At 42.4% G+C, this 18,605-nt stretch overlaps 1 protein-coding gene across 3 annotated transcripts in view; it reads left to right on the forward strand.

Moving 5' to 3' along the window:
• LOC128298019 (IQ motif and SEC7 domain-containing protein 1) overlaps positions 1 to 18,605 on the forward strand; it is a 147,205-nt gene that overhangs the window by 105,069 nt on the left and 23,531 nt on the right. Inside the window, exon 1 of one of the 3 annotated variants that reach the window (XM_053033749.1) lies at positions 14,255 to 14,523. The exons of the other annotated variants lie outside the window; for them this stretch is intronic. Within the exon in view, the coding sequence (XP_052889709.1) occupies positions 14,501 to 14,523 (23 nt within the window). The 5' untranslated portion in view covers positions 14,255 to 14,500. Of the gene's footprint in view, positions 1 to 14,254; positions 14,524 to 18,605 lie in introns of those variants that run through there. 3 annotated transcript variants of the gene reach the window in all.

An 18,605-nucleotide genomic window follows, 5' to 3' on the forward strand; every position in this document is an offset into this window, starting at 1 on the left:
TGTGGCCAGGTGTTGCACGACCGTCGTTGTTTTTAAATGCATGAAATATGAACAACAAATTGCGTTTGGCGATGCATTTCTTTCGCAGGCTTCTCCTGTGGGAGGTTATTACGGACAGCATAATCAACGATATCGAACGGTGCAACCTGCGTTTCGCTTATTTTGTACCATTTTGGGCCGTTTTTTAAAATAAAACTTCCATACACTTTGTGGGACTTTCTTATCGTTTTTACTTCCACAACAATGCACTCGACATGCGCCATTTATGGCTGCTGCGTTTGAAAAGAGATCCCCTCTGAGCAGCAGCCACCATCCAAATGGGAGCCAAAGTTTACTTTTGAAGCCAGGTTATGTTTTTGTGCTCCTTTTTTCGCGCGCGCCCTTTTTTCTTGCTACACACGGCATGCGAGATTGCATTTTGAATTGAGCTTTCAGGCGGCAGCAACTCCAGCAGGTGCTCCAGCATCAAAAGCCGGTTCAGGTTTTGGTGGACTTTTGATTGCGGAGATTTCGAGTAAAGTCTTCCATCGGCGAAGCAGGTGCACATTTTCTTCGGGAAAGCATCACAAACGCGTGCATCAACTGTAATCAGATCGCATGGTTGATGGTTCGTTCTGTTGGCTGTGAAGTGGTGGATGTACATTTTTTTCTTATTTTGATTTTTAATGGAGTTGAAAATAGCATAAACTCTCTTTCTGTGTTGTTGTTGCGTTTTTTGGTGTGAGTTTTCCTACGACAATAAAGGGATTGCATTTGATGGATCAATGTGTAAAACATGTTAAACCGATGCAAACTTACAGCTTCCAAATCCTTGACAATACAATCCATCATCAGAAATGGATTGTGAGGAAGATGATGCTACATCCTGTTGAGTAACTGTATGCATCAACTCGAGCCAGATTTCGCCTCTCTTCACACATTCTCGGCAGCTTTGCCGACTTCGAATGGTGAATAGTAATCCGGCAGGATGAACCTGACTGTTAGTTGTATACGGTGGCAAAAGCCGCTTTTTGCATAAGCTCTACATTTGTTTGCTTGTAGATTTCTCTGTGTTGAGTTGTTTCGTTTTTTTTTTTGCTATAGAAACGAAATTTAAAAGAATGTAAGGAAATCGGGTATCATTGAAAGTAGCTTTACGGTTATGCATGAATGAAGCTGTTTATGTATCTTATATTCCCCGATTTATGCTGTTATGTTTTTTCCGTTCAAAATATATGTTTGGATGAATCAGTATCAATCCCGTTAGTGAACAATTTTTTAGGAATAGTCTGTCACACGGGAACAAATACAAAAAATATAATGTATAGTTTGTATACAGAGTTCAAACTTTTTATAAAAGAAGTATTCAACCATCATTATGGGATCTTTAAAACAAATTCAAAACAGTTATTGAGATAGTTTATAAACTTTAAACATGTATTAGGTAGACATATGATTAACTTTGCAAACTAAACTAAAGCAAAATTAATGCGTTGATCTGTGCACGTTATAGACCTTACTAGATTGTGACATATGGTAGTAATTCTTCTTGCTCCTTTTTTTAAAAGATTATTCTCTAATCTCGCCAAGTAAACCATATTCAACAAACTCTTTTCGTGAGTTTTTTAAACTTCTCTTTGAGTAACGCAAGGTTTTTGCTTTCAAAAAAGAACTAAACATACGAACACAACATTAACAAAAAAACCCAAACCCACACGCACTCAAAAACCCACAGCAGATCGCTTTGCTGTAAAGCTTCGCCTACGGGTGAATGTAAAGTAATGAACGTGCAAAGCAACAGATGATCCCAACGGCAGCTGCTACCGATTTTTTCCTTTTGCTGTGTCGAGTTCTTCTCTCGGAAGGCTTTCCTTCGTCTACCAGAATCGTTCGTCCGTATCGTCTGTCCCCGAAGGCATCGATCTGCAACGAGATACGGTTCTTTACGCCGTCCTCCAGCATTCGGATTAACGCTTGTTTTGATTCCTTTGAACTGAAGTTTCACAAAATACTTCTCCTTCTGGTGACAGCCAGCACTCACAGCAAGTATCTTGTGAAGAGCAGTGCGTGCAGTGCAATACACGTTTTGAAAAATGTCAATGTTGGTATGCGATTTGAAGCCGTCCTCTGGCAGTGCCGCCACCTTCGCCAGACGCTCCTGCCACGTGTTGCTTGTTCACTCTTGTCCTGTTTAAATATTGATGCACGAGAACGCACGAGTCATGATCAAACAAATTTTCACTTGTGAGAAAACAGTTGATCGGCATCTTTATGGCAGCGGCAAACGCGTTTGATATTTGAGAATCTCCAAATCGGAGAAAATCGTATAAACTATACACCTCCTGCAAGTCACTATCAACAGTTAAATATAGCTTACGGGCAGGAACGAATCAAGTGTCATGGGCACCATCTAATAAGCATGTCGTGTGCGTGTAACCGGGAAATAATTGGATGTCTAAGTTCTCTTTTTCGTTCCGTGGTTATTTTCCACCGCATATTTACGGTAGCTATTCGCCTATTCAATTTGGATGTAAAATTAATGTCAGATATCGAACATATTGGATGCTACCTGCTACAGCACGATTGGGTGGTTTGTGCTTATACAATAATCAATTAGCATGGTTTTAATTTACTTTTTATGGGAACTAGATGTCTTGGAGCGGTGTTTTGCATGAATTCTACGACTAAACATACATTTTCTACATATTGTTCCATTCAACTGCATTCGCATTTCTTTGAAGATAAAACGAAAACTGTGGCTTATTTTGCTGATTCATTTTACTTCGTCAAAGTCTTTCGATCCTTTTTTCCTATTTTTCTTAAACAAGTACAAAAAAGAACTCAAATCTTAAAACTAATCTCTAAGCCTCAAGCTTCGTAAGCTTTTAACAAAATACAACAGAAAAGGGAACGGTTGATGAGCTGCCAAGCTTCATGTCCCATAATTGAATCAATTTTCAATGGATACCTTTTGCACATAGAAGCAGAAAATTTCTCCATCCATCTAGCTACAGGTAATGGCCGTAGGTAGAAATATGTTATACCCGTAAAAAAAGCATCAATGCAGAGAAAAATTCGACAATTTTCTCCGGAGCTACTCCCGATACACCCAACCTTCCATAGCACCTCAAAAGGATGCAGAGTGCCTATTATTGGTGATTTTTTTTCGAGGAAGAATTTCAGGAAAGGTATCGAGGAAAGAGACCCTGACTGGCGAATGCATTTTTATGCCCGATTTGATGTGCTAGGCATCTATAGTTGCAGATAGGATGAAGGTGAACGAAAGTTTGCTTCATGCCTTTCAATTCCGTTTCGCTTAGAGGAGGTGAAGCCCCTTGGAAAAAACTGGCCCTTAAACAAGCATGAAAGAGGAAGGCTATAGTGACAAAAAAGGACATCGTCAGGATTTGTTTGGGAGCCCTTTTTCTTATTTCTTTTTGTAAGGATTCGTCAAATATTTGATCAAATCGATTTTTTCCATCCATTGCTTAGGGAGTATTTTTCTTAATTTTTTATTGCGCGGGGTTTTCCCTCTCTTGAATAGATTGCTGTTGGTTACAGTGAATGTAGACTGTTTTCGGTTATAAATAGCTATGCATGGAACATGTCTCCTGACGTAGCCCGATGCGCTTTACTTGTCTCCATGGATGTCTGTCAATAGTGTAAAATCGGGTACAAGTTCCTGGTTTCCATGTACTCGTAGTGAGCGTTGCGTCGAAAGCATTGAATCGAATAACAAAAATTGCGTCCCTATAGTTTTTTTTTGCACCAGCGCATGTCGTTGTCCTTTTGATGTGAATCACATGTCAATGCACGACGGCGATGTGATACGTGGCACAGTGACGTCTATTGGAATGCAAATATTGACTCTCGAGGAAACCGATCGCTTCCAACCATTTCCGTGTACACGTAGAGAAGAGAGTTAAAGTGTGGAATAGGATGTCATTCAACGAGGAAACTGAAATTTAACTTATTTGTACATTTTTTTTAATTTAATTTTTCATCTTTCATATACATGCAACAACAGATATTTTATAAGAAACCCCTTAAGAATCTTTTTCTGATAAGTTTGGAAGACAATAAGTTTATTGCAGAAGATAAGATTTCATAAACTTTGCGTTATTAGCTATGAAGTACATTTATCCTGTCCCATAATGAAAAAAAAATAAAAATCCTTCCATATATCAACCTGCTTAAGATTCATTCAACCAAACCTAGTAACGTCTTCGTATTTTTCTGAAGCTATTTTCTTGTTCCGCTTTATTAACCCGACCAAGTGCTGTTCTTTTCCGGTTGGTACAAATATAACCAGATCGTCCTTTTAAGATCGTTTCGTAAAGGATAAACAGCACCGTCCGGGTACGAGATTTTCTAACGCACATAAATTGCGATCGTAATAATTTATAAGATTTTACGGTCGGATCCTTTGATTTTGGATGCGTGATCCTTTTTCCTTTTTTTTTTTTACTGGTCGGGAAAGGAGAATAAGCAGCTACTTAGTGTGCTGGTACGCGTTCGTGATTCCGAGTTTATCCATGATCCGTTGGGTCTGTTATGAAGGTCGTTTGCCGGCAAAAATGATAGCACGGAGATAGTTTCCCAGAGGAACAATCTAACTCAACCGGTAGTAAGTATCGAACCGGCCAGCCGGCTACCGTGAGGCTACTTCCCTTCCATCCTTAAAGTGTATCCTTTGGGTTTTTAAAGGACATTCCGCAGGGCTGCACTGTAAACTAGATCGAATCGTCTAAAACAAGAGGAGGAGTTTTGGTTTTCTTATCTTCGGCATCATGTTCCGAAAGGATACACCAAAAAGGATACATCGAGGTGCGCTTCAATGTCCTAACTGTCGTCAGTTTGTGATTTTGTTCCAAAAGGCCACACAAGCGCTCGAAGCAAAGGATCTATTCCCACAGTACAACGAGAGCCCAATCAAGCAGATACAATTAATTAGAAAATTTTATTGTTTTTCCTTCGTCCTGTACATTCTACTTCACTCCCCCAGAGACTTTTCAAACGTCGTCACGGCTAGCAAAGGTTTTTTTCCTTCATTTATTTTTCATCGATGAAACATATTCCCACCCGCTGGACACATGTTTTCCGATACACTTTACTCCACGACTCGTCCGGCATCTATTCGGGTGCACTTCTGTCCTCCATGTCCTTTGCAATGCGGGTTTTTCGTTTCCCTTATGCCCATTAGAAGACTCCGCATGCTCTCGGAGGATGCAATGCTTCCGCCCTTACCGGACATACGGTGACATTTTAATGGTAGGGGATTGAGCAGATCAAATTGCTTTTTTGCTTTGCATTCTTTTTGAGCATTCTTTAAGTAGAATCGTCATAAGAAGGACAACACCGAGGAGGAAGCTGAGGCTGATTCCTTCCGGTTGGAAAGTTCCTTAATGCAATTTTATGCCTGTATCACCGAAGCTTATATGAATTGCAAATTTTCCTTTGAGTTTAGTGAACAGTGAGTACACCCTCTTGAACATGATAAGAAAAGTAGGAATTTAGTATGCAAAGATCGAAACAAATCCTTTACCGTCCTTCCCATTCGTGATTTGAGTGGAAGTAAAAGAAGCAAAAAAAAAGGAAGTCTCTACCAAACACCAAAATGGTTTAGATGGTCACTTGTGGTCGGAGCTATTTGCCGTTTGAGATCATTCTTCCATCCTGTTCATCCTAGCGCAATCGGAGATTGTTTTTAAACGTATGGGTTCCATCCGCCGATACAACCCCCGGCCCCAGTGACGACTCTAAAAACCTTAGCCAAAGGGCATGATTAATTGTTGTTTGCTGCTGCAGCCGACATGCATTTGGAAGTACCGATAAAAAAATGAACGAAAACAACATAAAGTACGGCACACATAAAATATTGCGACGATGTGACGTCTGAGAAATTGATCGTCGTGTCTGGTCCATCGATGAGGCACTTGCTTGCAGAAATTGTAGGATGTTTTTCTGTGTGTAAAGACTCTTAAAGGATCGAAGACTATCCTGGGAGTGGTTTTTGCTGTACTGTTTATCTCGCGGCTAGCTATAGGAATTCTGCTTTATCATGTGCATCATAAATTTGAATATTGAATGTTTAGCAACGAAATCCACCAGTACTTGTATGTTTATTGGTTTTTCACAAGGGATAGATTATCTGACCTTCCAGTAATAAATCATGCAAAGAGGTTGATGTAAGTGAAATATTACTCCAAACTCATGCTACCACTTTCGTCACACCCTTAAGGCATCCATCAATACGGTGAATCATTAAATTCCATTATCTTTTCAAACCACTAGACGAGATAAAGCATTGTTGTGATGCCCTATTTGCCTTGCTCCTTGTTTTGTTGGCAATGGTCTAGCCACACACTCATGTATCTGCCAAGCAGGAACGGAACGGAAGACTCGGTTCATACCAGATAAATTGGAAGGAAATTTGATATATTGACGTCCGATTCCGAAACACCACCGTCAGATAATTTCGGGAGCACGCATTCAATCGTAGAATTAGCAAGAATCGTCCTTCGTACAGGTCCATCCCAATGGAAGGTAATTATCTTGTTTCGAGCCATTATAGTTCCAACCACACGCATTCCTATCGAATCTCCACAGACAGACGAGAAAGGTTGTCCACCGCTATTCAAACTCGGGAGGATAATCGGGGATGCGTCGACGACGACGTGATACACACGCAAAGATCCCACCGTAATCTTCGTCTGCATCATCGTCATCTTCATCATCATTAACATCGCGCTGCTACATCGATTTTTCGGGCTAATCGGATGCTTCCAGCAAGACCACCCAGATCGCGTACAGAGCTTTCGATCCCGCTGTGCCAGCGACCGTCTTCCATTGACGACGTTATGTTTCACGGATCGTTTGTGTACACGGGAAGAGACTCAAACACATCAGCCCTTGGCCCTCGGTTTTGAGGTCGTTGATGTATTTTTTTTTTCGCTGAATATCCCGCATCGAGTTACGTAAACCAGACAAGAATCAATGATTTTGAAGTTTGTAGTTGAACATAAGTCGTCACATCGTTCACAAACGTTGCAGCATCCCAAAGTCTAGTCTGATCCCAAAGCGATTGTCCTAAAAAGCAAACAGTGAGACAAGTGTTTCGCTAGTTAAGATCAGAGTGGAAATGCAAATCGCACATGTTGTCCCCTTGCCGGCGACGATTGTGTTATGAAAATGTCAAGTGTTTCATCTTGTCCCGCCAACCGTCTTCTGGCGGCAAAACTACAAATATTTGGATCTGCTGGACGACAATTTATGCATGCAGAAGACCTCCTTTGAGTTCTACCCCTATCGCCAAATCGGTTGGACATTTCTGAAATGTCTGGAAGGGAATTGTATAACAGTGCATGACGCCTGAGAGCAATTAGCCTCGGCACAGGATCTCCGCTGGATGTCGTCCTTCGTCGGCATTGAAAAGCTAGAACTTTCCAGCATATTAGAATTCCTTATGCACAGACCATTTCGTTTGTATTTCCAATTTCGAACTCGCACTGTGCACAAATGCATACAAATGCGTACTTCCGTTCCACACAGGGAGAATATCAAACAGTACGAAATGCAGTTCCCGTGCACTCTGTACCTTGGAAGCAATTAGTGCCAGTAATATCTTACCCTAGTGTGATGAGTGGAAGACACGTAACTTTTGATGTACAAATGAACTTATCGAACAGTGGTGAGGTTAAATCGAGTAGAAAATTGTGTCGTTTAATTGAATTAAGAGTATTTTCAATAGCGAAGACGAATTTTAACACATTATTTTCTTTGTTTCTTTTTAGGTATGCATCTATGAAATGGCTCTTACCGCGTTACTACCCATACAACTACGGCAGAAAGGATGAGACGATAATGATAACTTCAATACACAAAGGAACATTGTGGGTTAAATCTACTTCATCAAAACTCTTTTATGTTTGAAATTAAGCATCCTCAAAAGGGAGCAACAAACAACCGAGACGGTCTTCTGAACCTACTATACTTCATGGTGGAATTGCCGTTACCTCTTGAAGCATTGCTTAAAAACATCTTAAAGAACTGAAGGATCCAGCTGAAATTTATCTCTTAATGACTGTCGCAATTAAAAGTTAAGCAAACGGAAGTTGCCCTTCCCGAAGCAAGAATTCTCATTAATTTTCCGTACCGTTCACATTCCGATGGTCCCTTACGTCATAGAGGTCAGCTTTTACAAACAGTGTAATACTATAGCAAACAAATGTTCGTTTTCTTTTAGCAAAAATAGTTTATTTTGCCATAGGAATAGTTAACAGCAAAACCATACTTAGATAGAAAGAGCGCACAAAATAACCTTCCACGTCAAGCAGTGCTACCAACCATCCATCTGTGACGATAGAACGTGGAATTGAATTTTACTTTTCAGCCTCCCAGATTCGTTGCTTCCCACGTAGCAACAGCGTGTCCTTTCGGATGCTGGCAGCTAATGATAAGACCATCCAATGCTACGCTTGTGCACTTTACTGTAGCCTCCCTGTTTTTTCTCGCTTTGCGTGACGCAAGCAAAAGTGGGCAGCTTCACATTCTATCGAACCGACTCCCCCAACCACGATAAAAGTAGGGGAAAACTTTTCCTGTTACTCATTCTCCACTGCGTTGCTGGTCGCGGATCAAATCCTTTCTGAACCGGGTGCGGCATAAAAATAACTTTAAACCATAAAAACAATTCTTGTGCTGCTGCGCTGGGCCGGGAAGGTCAGGGCGTATGTTTGACTCGTTCGCATATTGTACCACCGGGGATGTACGTTTAATGGTGATGGGAAAAACCGATCTCTACCATTCTAAAAAGGGGCGTTTTGCTTTTCCCCCCAATGCGCAAAATAACGGCAAATATAGGCGTTGGTCTGTGCACAGGGAGCTGCAGGCCTAAAGTATCGTCTGGAAGCAGCTGAACGTTAGGCATTGAAAGATGGGCACGAATTTTGTGTACAAAAACTAAGTAAAGTTCGTCTTGGATTCAGTAAACAAATGGTCGCTTCCAATATTTTCCCCCAATGGATATGGATTAGAAAGCTGCTTTCTCCATTCACAAGGAAGCCCACATCGTTCTGATTTCTTCGATCTTAAAGAAAGTCAGCAGCCTGTGGTTTGGCCCTTTTTGGCCAACCTCATGCCCGCAGGGTAGATCATAAAAATCGCTGTATAGGCGTTGTGGGCAGGCAAACGGAAATGGCACCCTTATTTATTACTTTTCATATCGAAAAACGACAAATTAAAGCGCTTGTATTGACGACGTCGTGCAGCAGACCTGTCGATAGCAGAGCCTCCAGCCATAAGAAGGCCACATCTTTACACCCTCCTGCCGGAAAGAACACCGAAAAACAGTGAAATAGGGAAAGGTCTTTGACATTTTCCCTCAAAGGACGAACTGCTTGATGTATTTTCACTTCATCGAATCAATAATACGCGCGGACAGGCTGTGCTAGTACGAGCGACTTTTCTGCTGCCTTCACAGAGGACATTGGTTGTTTGCGTTGGATGGCAGAGCGAGAGTTTGCCAGAGAATCAAAAGGATATGATTTGGCTATTGATTTTACGCTTTGCTTCTAGCTCGTGTTTACATCTGGTAAGACTTTCCTTTTTATATTTGAAGATAAACCACCATGAGGACTGTTATTCCTTCCCAGGTCTTGTTGATCCGTGGCTTTTTGCATCTTAAAATATATCTTTTTCCTGCTAGCCGATGACAACGAATCACCGACAGCGCGAAGCAACCCCAACAACCAAGATAAATAGAAGGTTTTTGTGTTTGGGCGGGATAAATGATTTGTACTAATCGCGCAGGGCAAGCTGCAGGATCATTATCGTTGGCCGTAGGCTTGAATATTTCGAGACGAGTTATTGCAAACCTTTTCATTCGTGCAAAGCAAACAAAAAATGTCATGATTTGACAAAAATGTATTCATGTACAAGAAAGGAAGTTACACATTTAACCTATAAAGGGTGCCCCTTTTTCTACGGTGACATGGTCCATTTGTTTGGCGCAGGCTTTATGCTGGTTAGCAAGACCCGTTTTACTTAGACTGTACGGAATTTCTCCTCACAAAAAGAAACAAGACGTTTGCAAAACAATACGCGATTCCAAACAGAATCTCTCCTATGTACAACGGTGCATGTTGTGTCGCTTTTTTGTTGCGGTGGATCATGTTGGAAATGTTCATTAGAACTGTTGTACACCCCTGAATGGAGAAGCCGCCTACGTGCACAGCTACAATGCGGTACAAAAGAAAAATCCGACTCGGGCGGTTTTGTTCCAGGGTGAATAACCTCAGAACATCCCCAGCAGCATCCCTGTGCGGAAATGGAGTGACTGACTCCCTTTTATATATATTCGCATAATTTGCTCCACCTTTCGAGTTACCCGTCGCCATCCTCTTCTAATGCGCCATTTATTAGGCCCAACAATAATCGTCATTTTAGTCAGAATGTCTTTATGTTTTTCGGCACACTTTCCATGAAGGTTTATGATGGAGAGCCCATGCAGCCATGGAGCAGGCAGGGAGAACTCCTAAATGCGCCCTGCAACGCATGCCCGGCTCGGTAATGGCTTTAAGTGTAAGTCTTTTTTTGGGTTTGGTTTGTTATAATATTCGTAAAAGGGAGGCTCAATGTTCGGCATACGGAGGGAAGTATGATTTGGTGGTACTGAGCCGTACGAATTCTATTAGGGAAACTCCATTTTCGGGTGTCGAAGAGACTCCGTTTCCAGGGCAATTCACTGCAGCACCCTTATATTTCCTTCATCCTTCACCACAAGCTTGATGTGTATTCACTATCAACAGAGAGATACTGCCGATACTGGGTGAGGAAAATTGCAGGGAAATTCATACTCCTTGCTTCTTAGGGTAAAGCAGTCGAAACGAATGCTCCCAATAGTGGGACGAAAATGGCAAAACCATCCTTTAACCCATGCCATTTACTGTGCGCCGGCATTTCTGCTACCTGCACCGAAGTAAATGGTCCAATAGGTGGCGTTTGGTGTAATTCTGTCTGGAGCTGTCACGTGTACTCGGCGCTACACGTTCACCGTTCTTCCCTCCATAAGTGGTCGTATAATTTTGCATTTTAACCAAGAACTATATTTTCGTTATCTTTTGCCACAAGATTGTTGCCAAGGTATTTTAGCCACGAGACCGTTCTGCGATAAGAACAGCAGTGGAGAATCACAGTGGCACAGTAATGTCTCCTTTGTGTCGCCCCATCCGTGCACTGTACAGACGGGCACTTTTTGCTCCCTCCCGACACGTACCGTTGACAATCATTAAAGTCTTGTGTGATGACTTTAGAAACGTAGCTCGCAAGCATGAATCTGACGTGTTTTATGGAGGAATAAAGGGTAAAATCGCGAAACATGTCTTCCCCCAGTACAAGGACAGATGGATGGTTAATTTAAAAATCTGACGACAATCTGCAATATCTGTAGCGTGTCAGGACACATTCCCGTCAAGTATTGCAGCTATGTGCAATGTGCATTTAGCCACTCCTGCCCTGCCCACGGGAAGCAATTCTTCAGAAATGTGTAACTTGTGCGCCCATTACGTCGACAAAAAGCACACGGCAAAGCCCTGGCCCATCCGCACGCCTCCGACACAGACTCATTTGCAAGTGTAATGATCCGTCCGTAAGGGTCATAACACGATCGGCACTAATCCAACTAAGAGGCAGAAACAATCCAGGCGCTTGGTGCTCCCCTTAAAGCTTATTGGAAAAGTGCAAAGGCACGCAAAAGAAAAGCTGCCACCGTGTGTTCCTTTCTTCGCCCGCGTGGAGAACGTGCATGTCCGGTGGAATGGATGGTACCAAGCTACCATTAAGCCTAGCCGCACTTTGCCTCGCTAAATGTCGCCTAATGCATAATAACAAGTGTTTCGTGTGCAGCATGGTTCACATTTTCTCGACAGCTATACACCATTACTACCACTGTTATGCCTTCTGCCTGTTGTTACGCAATATGCGGAATGGAGGCGTAATGTGTGTATTCTAGTGGAACGTTTCGACGAGTTCCCGTCAGACGTTGGATGTTTGTTTTCCTCCTGCTGAAGGAATGGATTCTTTTTTTGCGAATAAAGTGTTAAGACAATTACAGGGCAGTTCCCTTTTGGGACTGTATGAATGACTTCGTTTAAGGCATTTTCGCTTACTAAATTCCATTGATAACTTTCCTCAGAGTCACAGTTAAATTCACTGCTAATGTTGGATATTGAATTAATATGTTTTCCTTCCACGAATGACTCTTCCTTCATTCATCAGTTGCTGGTGAAGTTGTCGCGTTTTCGCGTGGACGTGTTGAAGAATCTTACAACTACCAAGAACCATGGAGCAATACACTTTCATTCCGAACATTTTCTTGCATTTCCCGCATCTTTTGAACGTCTTTTTCTCCCACAGACACGAGTTTGTTCTTTGTCTGGCGTTTGCTCCCTTTTTTCCTCGTCTTGGAAAACCAACGTTCGATGCTGCTGCTGCTACTGCTGTCGTTCCTGTTGATTTACGCGTGTGCTCTCTTGTATTTATCTCTCTCGCGGTTACACTATTGCTCTCATCTCGATTGTGCTACGGGGTTTTGCTACAGTGAAGTCTCCAGTGGTCTCCATTGTGAGGTAGTTCAGAGCAATAGTTTTCAATGTTGTAAAACAAATTGTGTATTAGTTCATTTTTACTGTGCTCTGTAATCCAATATTTGAATATTTTCTTATAAAATTAAATAAGAACTAATATTCACAAATATCAGAGCTGTAGGAATAATGGAAAATGTTCCTAAAAATTTTATAAAAACTTGTAATATGTTTCAAAGGCATTGAAGCGACTACATCACTGCACTTTGAAAGCCAAAATCAAATCCAAAGTCTCTACTGTACTGCCTCTTTCCTCTCTGTTTTTGTTTTCCATCCAATTTCTGGTCACTCGCTCACCATCTTGTCCCTGTATTACGCATTTCGTCCTGTCTCCTTTTGTTGTCATATGTCTGTGCAAAAAAAAAACGATAAAAAACCTTATTTTTTTAGAGTAAATCTGTTCCTTTGACGCACACATCTCTTGAACACAAAAGACACGCACACTACCGCGTGCGTCCTTATGACGTTGCATATTTTGCATTAGTATGCGAGAGAAATTTGTTCGTCCTTGCGTAGTTTACGCGATGTTTTCATCGCCCATCCACGGTGGTACCAGCTCTCTTTCTCTCTCACACACATCAGATCCTTTCCGAGCAGAGCGTATCGTACGCACACCAACGTTCGAAGCGTTCTCCGCGCTACGGTGTGGCCTGCACACGCGAGACTTCTTGAATGCGAACCTCAAGTCAGAAAGCAGCCGTCCGTCTGTGAAGACGCGTGTCAACGAGTCTTCTCTCCGGTAGGGTTTTGCTTCGTTCGATCGCCCTTTGTGACGTTTGCAGCACACAGAGGAATAACCCGGTGCGCGAGTTCTTGTGCGTGTTTTTGCGTTTTGCGAAGGATCGTAAAGTGTGAGCCAGGCGTGATTTTCTTTCTGTTTCCGTGGTTGAATTTTCCGATATTCGACTTTCTGTTACGTGGTGATAGTAGTTAACCTCGTTCAGGGGGGGTGGAAGTCCTACGTGAAAAAGGACCGTTTTGTTGCGTAGAAACTAGTGGAGAGAAAATTGTAACGATTAAATTCTACGATAACGCGCTGGAGCGTCACCGTAACCCGTCGTGTTTTGTGTCCTGTTTTGGTTGATTTTTTTGTTGTTCCGTGACGTATTCTGATGGCGTTTGGCTGCCGGTAGTGGTATTTATGGGCTCTAGTATCCTGATTGAAGAAGTTATATCGATCACGAAAATAGAAAGAGCAAGCGAGAGTGTGTACTTATAATGAGAGAGCGACAGAGCGAGAGTGTGTACCGTCGAATGATTAGTTAACTTTCCGTGCATAAAGGTATTGGCGTATTTAATTTGCATAAAATAGTAATGAATTGTCGTGCGGGCTTTGTAATAGCTTCCAAATAAGGCAAAGCACAAAGTGAAAGCGACGACGACCCACCAACGGCGGAAGAGCTAAAGCAGTGTTGTGTAATGTTGGCATAGGAATTATCGCAAACAATTGCGTTCCGCACAGCCCGGGTATCGAGGCTGTGTTCTGTGATAAATTAGCTGTGAAAAAGAAACTCTACCGGAATCATTTCATCTCCCAGTGAACGGTATTTGAGATCGGTTATTCGTGCGCTCTTCAAGCAAGGAAGAGGTCTTCGCTTATCATCACGCATCGGCAAAGGAAAAGGACACCGGAATAAGCTGTAACAGATGAGATGAAGCAAGATAAATCAGTGACGCGAAAAGCGAAAGCGCACTGATAAGAAAGGGCTGCGATTTAGCAAGAACACACACATACACAAACATCCTCATATAAATACGCCGTGCGTGTGTGTGGGAGGCGTCTGTGCGTCCCCCATCCACCGACCCAAGCCAGCATCATCGCGTACCCACGAGACACTCGTCAGCAACGGGCAGCGGCCGGCAGCACCACCAGCGAGGAGATGTTACTATTTCAGATACTAAAGTATTGATTTTCATCTCCACCAACACACATTTGCCATGCAACAAACCCGAAATCCTACCACCACCCCACCTATGCTACGCCCATACAAACAATTACGCACACAAACAAACACGCCCAAGCACGCAAAGTGTTTCATGTGCGCGCGCCCATATACAAACGCAGAGGCAACACATTTATTTGCGAAAAGGCTTTATTTGGGGGAGCCTAGAATATCCTTTTTTTGTTACCATTTCCCTACTCATCACCTACTACTGAAAGGGAAATTGTAAATGTGTGGCCACCAGTGTATGGGTGTGTGGGTGTTTGTTTGCGTAATGTTTAATGTCCTGCCCATGATCTCGCTTTATCATGGCAAGGATGCGCGGGCGGGCGAGATTCGTTTTAAGGATGTGTGGGACGATAAAAGCTTTGTTGTGTGAATTTTAGACATTGCTTTAATGCTGTGTGTTACCGCGTGTGCTTGTGTGCGTTTGCATTTTAGTTATTAGGTTGCATCTCTTCATATTTTTGTAATTGTGTGCCGGCTTTTTTGTTGTTGTACGTGCGTGTCTTTATTATGTGTGTGTTTAGTTAGTTTCAAAGCTTCTTTTTTAATGAACTTTTCATTTTATAAAGACTTTCATTTTCTTATTATACATTTATATTGATTTTGTATGTTTTCATGTTTAATTACAGTAGTATAGTCACGGCAGAACTATACATTCTATGCAATTGTGCTTTTTTGTGTGTAATTCTACGTAAGAAAAATTAACAAAAAGGATATTCCACAAGTGTGTGTGCGTTTCTGTTTGTTTTTTTTTTGTGTTTTGTGCTTTTTGTGTGTGTTTGCTTCCGTTTCAATCGGTCCAGAATGATTATTTGTATCTCAGGATTCATTATCGGTGGAAGGTAGTTAATTTTCCTTTTATTTAATTTATTATTTTGTAAGTTTTACATGTTTTTTTATTACCTATAGCAATAGAGTCGAGAAACATGAAGTAATGCTATATGTGTTGTCAAAATGCACTTCTCATGTTCATTTTCGCCGCACGCAACCTTCTTCAAACCGTCATGACGATCCACTTGCATAACATTATGCTACACCATCCCTGTGCCTTCCTTTTTCCGTCAAATTTTCACCTTTTCGCTCGGGTAGCTGAAACTGCATATAGCCCTCCGGTGGTAATAATCCCTAAGCCCTAAAAAGATACGGCGTCGCCATTCCTGCCTTCGCTGACTGTGCCACGCCTGATGGTTTTCGGTGCTCTGCAGAAGTTCTGAACCATAGAATTAGTGCGAGGTTACCCTTATGCGCCCATCCGATCGTGAAAATAGGCAACTAGAATGCGGATAATAAACATCGGGGTGTAATTTTTTAATGAATAAGGGACACACCGGTGCGCCTCGGTGTGTTGTTTTATGTTCAAACACACACACACTCACGCTCACCGCCTCACCAGGATGAGGAGCATTCTCGTTGGCATTTCCCATCGCCGTTTTAACGATTCTGTAGGAAATGAAAAATACAAACAAGGCTTTTTCGCTTCGGGCCTAAAAAATAAAGTTTTCCCGTCCGTTCTGTACGGCGGGCATAAAGCTGAAGACACTATGCTCGAGTAGTAAGCCTTTGGGGAAGCTATTGAATATCACCTACGGCAACAACAGCAACAACATTTACACAAACATAATGAACGAAACTCAATTTTCATAATTTTCCCGGGCCACGAGACTCTGCTGCATTTTTTGGTTGCTTTAACACCTGGAGGGTTTTAGTGTGTGTGTGTGTCCGACTTTAAGCAAATATGTCGCGTCACGGCAGCCCTATAATTCGTGCCTCCGGTAACCGGATGATGATGTTCCCCTTTCGGATATGTTTCCCATCGCAAAAGAACCCATCACTTCTACCAGGCACACGGACACCGGAAACGAATTTTTTCGAGCCCTCGTGTTTCGCTAGCTAAATCTACAAACCACATTCTCCCATCATTAATTCCGTTCTATTTGCTGCGGTAAACAGGGGAGAAAATAACTTGGATGGCATATGGACACATTCCAACAATATTATGTTATGCAATCGCGTGCCCCACGAACTTTGGAAGGTATTTTGCCAAAAAAATTCTGCAATAAAAACCAAAAATTTTCTTTAAAAGAGATTCTTCCACGAACGAAGGTGACACTGCTTGTTTTGGGGATTTTAGGTTAGGAAAAAAAAATGCAAGAGTTTGCAATTATAGATAAGAGTGACATATTAAACCAAACATTAAAAACATTCCACAAACACAAACTTCACCAATTTTGGCCACCGTCATGTTGTGACGCACTTATCGCACGGTGGCGTCATTGTGCCCTGCTTCTTACTGCAAACCAACGCCGTTCTGCCGTACCCGTGTCGAAGTTGGATGCTCATAAAATACGCCCCCAAACGTTGCCGGTGGGGAAGGAAAGCTTCCTGCTTTTTTTGGGTTGTAACTGTGCTCCGGCAGCAGGAAATTCCCAGGCAAAATGCGAAATCACTCATGCTGACGCCAAATGGGGCGTCGCAAAACACGTAAAAAAAAAGACGAGTGGCCACTGTGGGACCAGTCGGTTTCGAGTCATCGGCAAGAAATCTCATAAATAAAATCTACCCATGACCACTGACCACATTACCACTCATAAAAGCGCCTATATTGTCGTCGCACAAACGAACAAAACATTGAACTATGCTCCACTTGAAAAGAAATATGATCGTCCCGGAGTACAACAGTGTTTTTTTTCATGAAAATAGACAAAATTCTGGACACTTTGTTCTAATTTTCGTGCGACTGGATGTTGTTGCAAAATTGCGAAATCTTTTGCAACTGATGGTCATTTTTTGACAGCGCTGCACACTCAATAATACTACTCGGTGTAATTGGATGTGGTTCATGGCGTTTTCCCCCTTTTAGTGTAGTTGTCCTTTCGGGTTGAATGACTAAAAACACTCAAAGAACAAATCTACTCATCCCGGGTTGAGTCACTCAGACCCGGGAACGCGTGTAACCAGGTGTGGCGTTGTAGTTTCTGCGGCTCTCAAGTCCGTCAACCTTTCGTCCGTGGGCCAAGAATACGGACCGCAAGAAGAAATTTCACATGACGCTAACGCTTTTTGGCTCGACTCGTGTACCAGATTGCCGCGGTGTACACCTATGGACAGGGGAACGCACAAAGACACGGGCGTGTGCGTCTTATGCGCTGATGCGGGAATGCCTTACGTGGCTTAATAAAGCGGAATGCCAGCGAAAGGGAAAATTATTTATTAATTCAAGCTTGGTTGATCAACTGGAAATGTTTCGTTTATCCGTTCTCGGTATGTGCCTTGTGAAAGGTTCTGACGAGTGAACGAAGTGTATCCAGGTCTGAATGTTTTCTTTGAACCCATTTCATCCTCGAGCAGTTTGGTGTGCAGTTTGTGAGAGACACACAGTTGCTACAAGTTGCTCTAGACATTAATGTTTGCATCATCGTCATCATCATCTAAACTCTTAGTTCTCGGGTGCATCCGTAATCTGGTGAGCCTATTTTTAAGCTCCTGATGCAGTTAGACTGCACCCTAATTGCATCCACACTGCTACTGAGGAATTTTATAATGCACATCACAGAACATGTGTTTCGTGTTTTCCGCTCAGCTCTGGTATGCTTACCCTTATCTCGGATGCCCTGCTCCGGGTGTACGTTGCTCTGTTTGTACTCTATTTTACCACCTCTCAGACACAGTTTTCTTCCAGACGCATCGAACCGTGTTCGGAATTCATTTTCATCCCACCAGCGATGGGTAAAGTGGTGGCGTAAACATTTGGTGCTACTATGGAAAATGGGATATCTTCTTCCTTTCCACTTAATTTTGACGCGACGCTCAGGCCCTTTTAAAGATGTCTGTCTTCGACGCTGTCTAGAGCCAATGGTTAGTTCTTTGGTGGTACATTACGATGAGGATTAGATTGCCGAGCGGAGAACGAGAAACCCCCGAGGGGAGAGATGCAGTAGCAGCTGGTTCGTTTTGTTGCAATCTAGTCCGTTCTCTCCGGCAGGCATCCTTCCAGACATATGGTCAACGAAAGATACGCAAGCTCCAGAAACCCAAA

Source organism: Anopheles moucheti, chromosome 2, assembly GCF_943734755.1.
Source record: "Anopheles moucheti chromosome 2, idAnoMoucSN_F20_07, whole genome shotgun sequence".
In the NCBI taxonomy this organism is placed as follows: domain Eukaryota; kingdom Metazoa; phylum Arthropoda; class Insecta; order Diptera; family Culicidae; genus Anopheles; species Anopheles moucheti.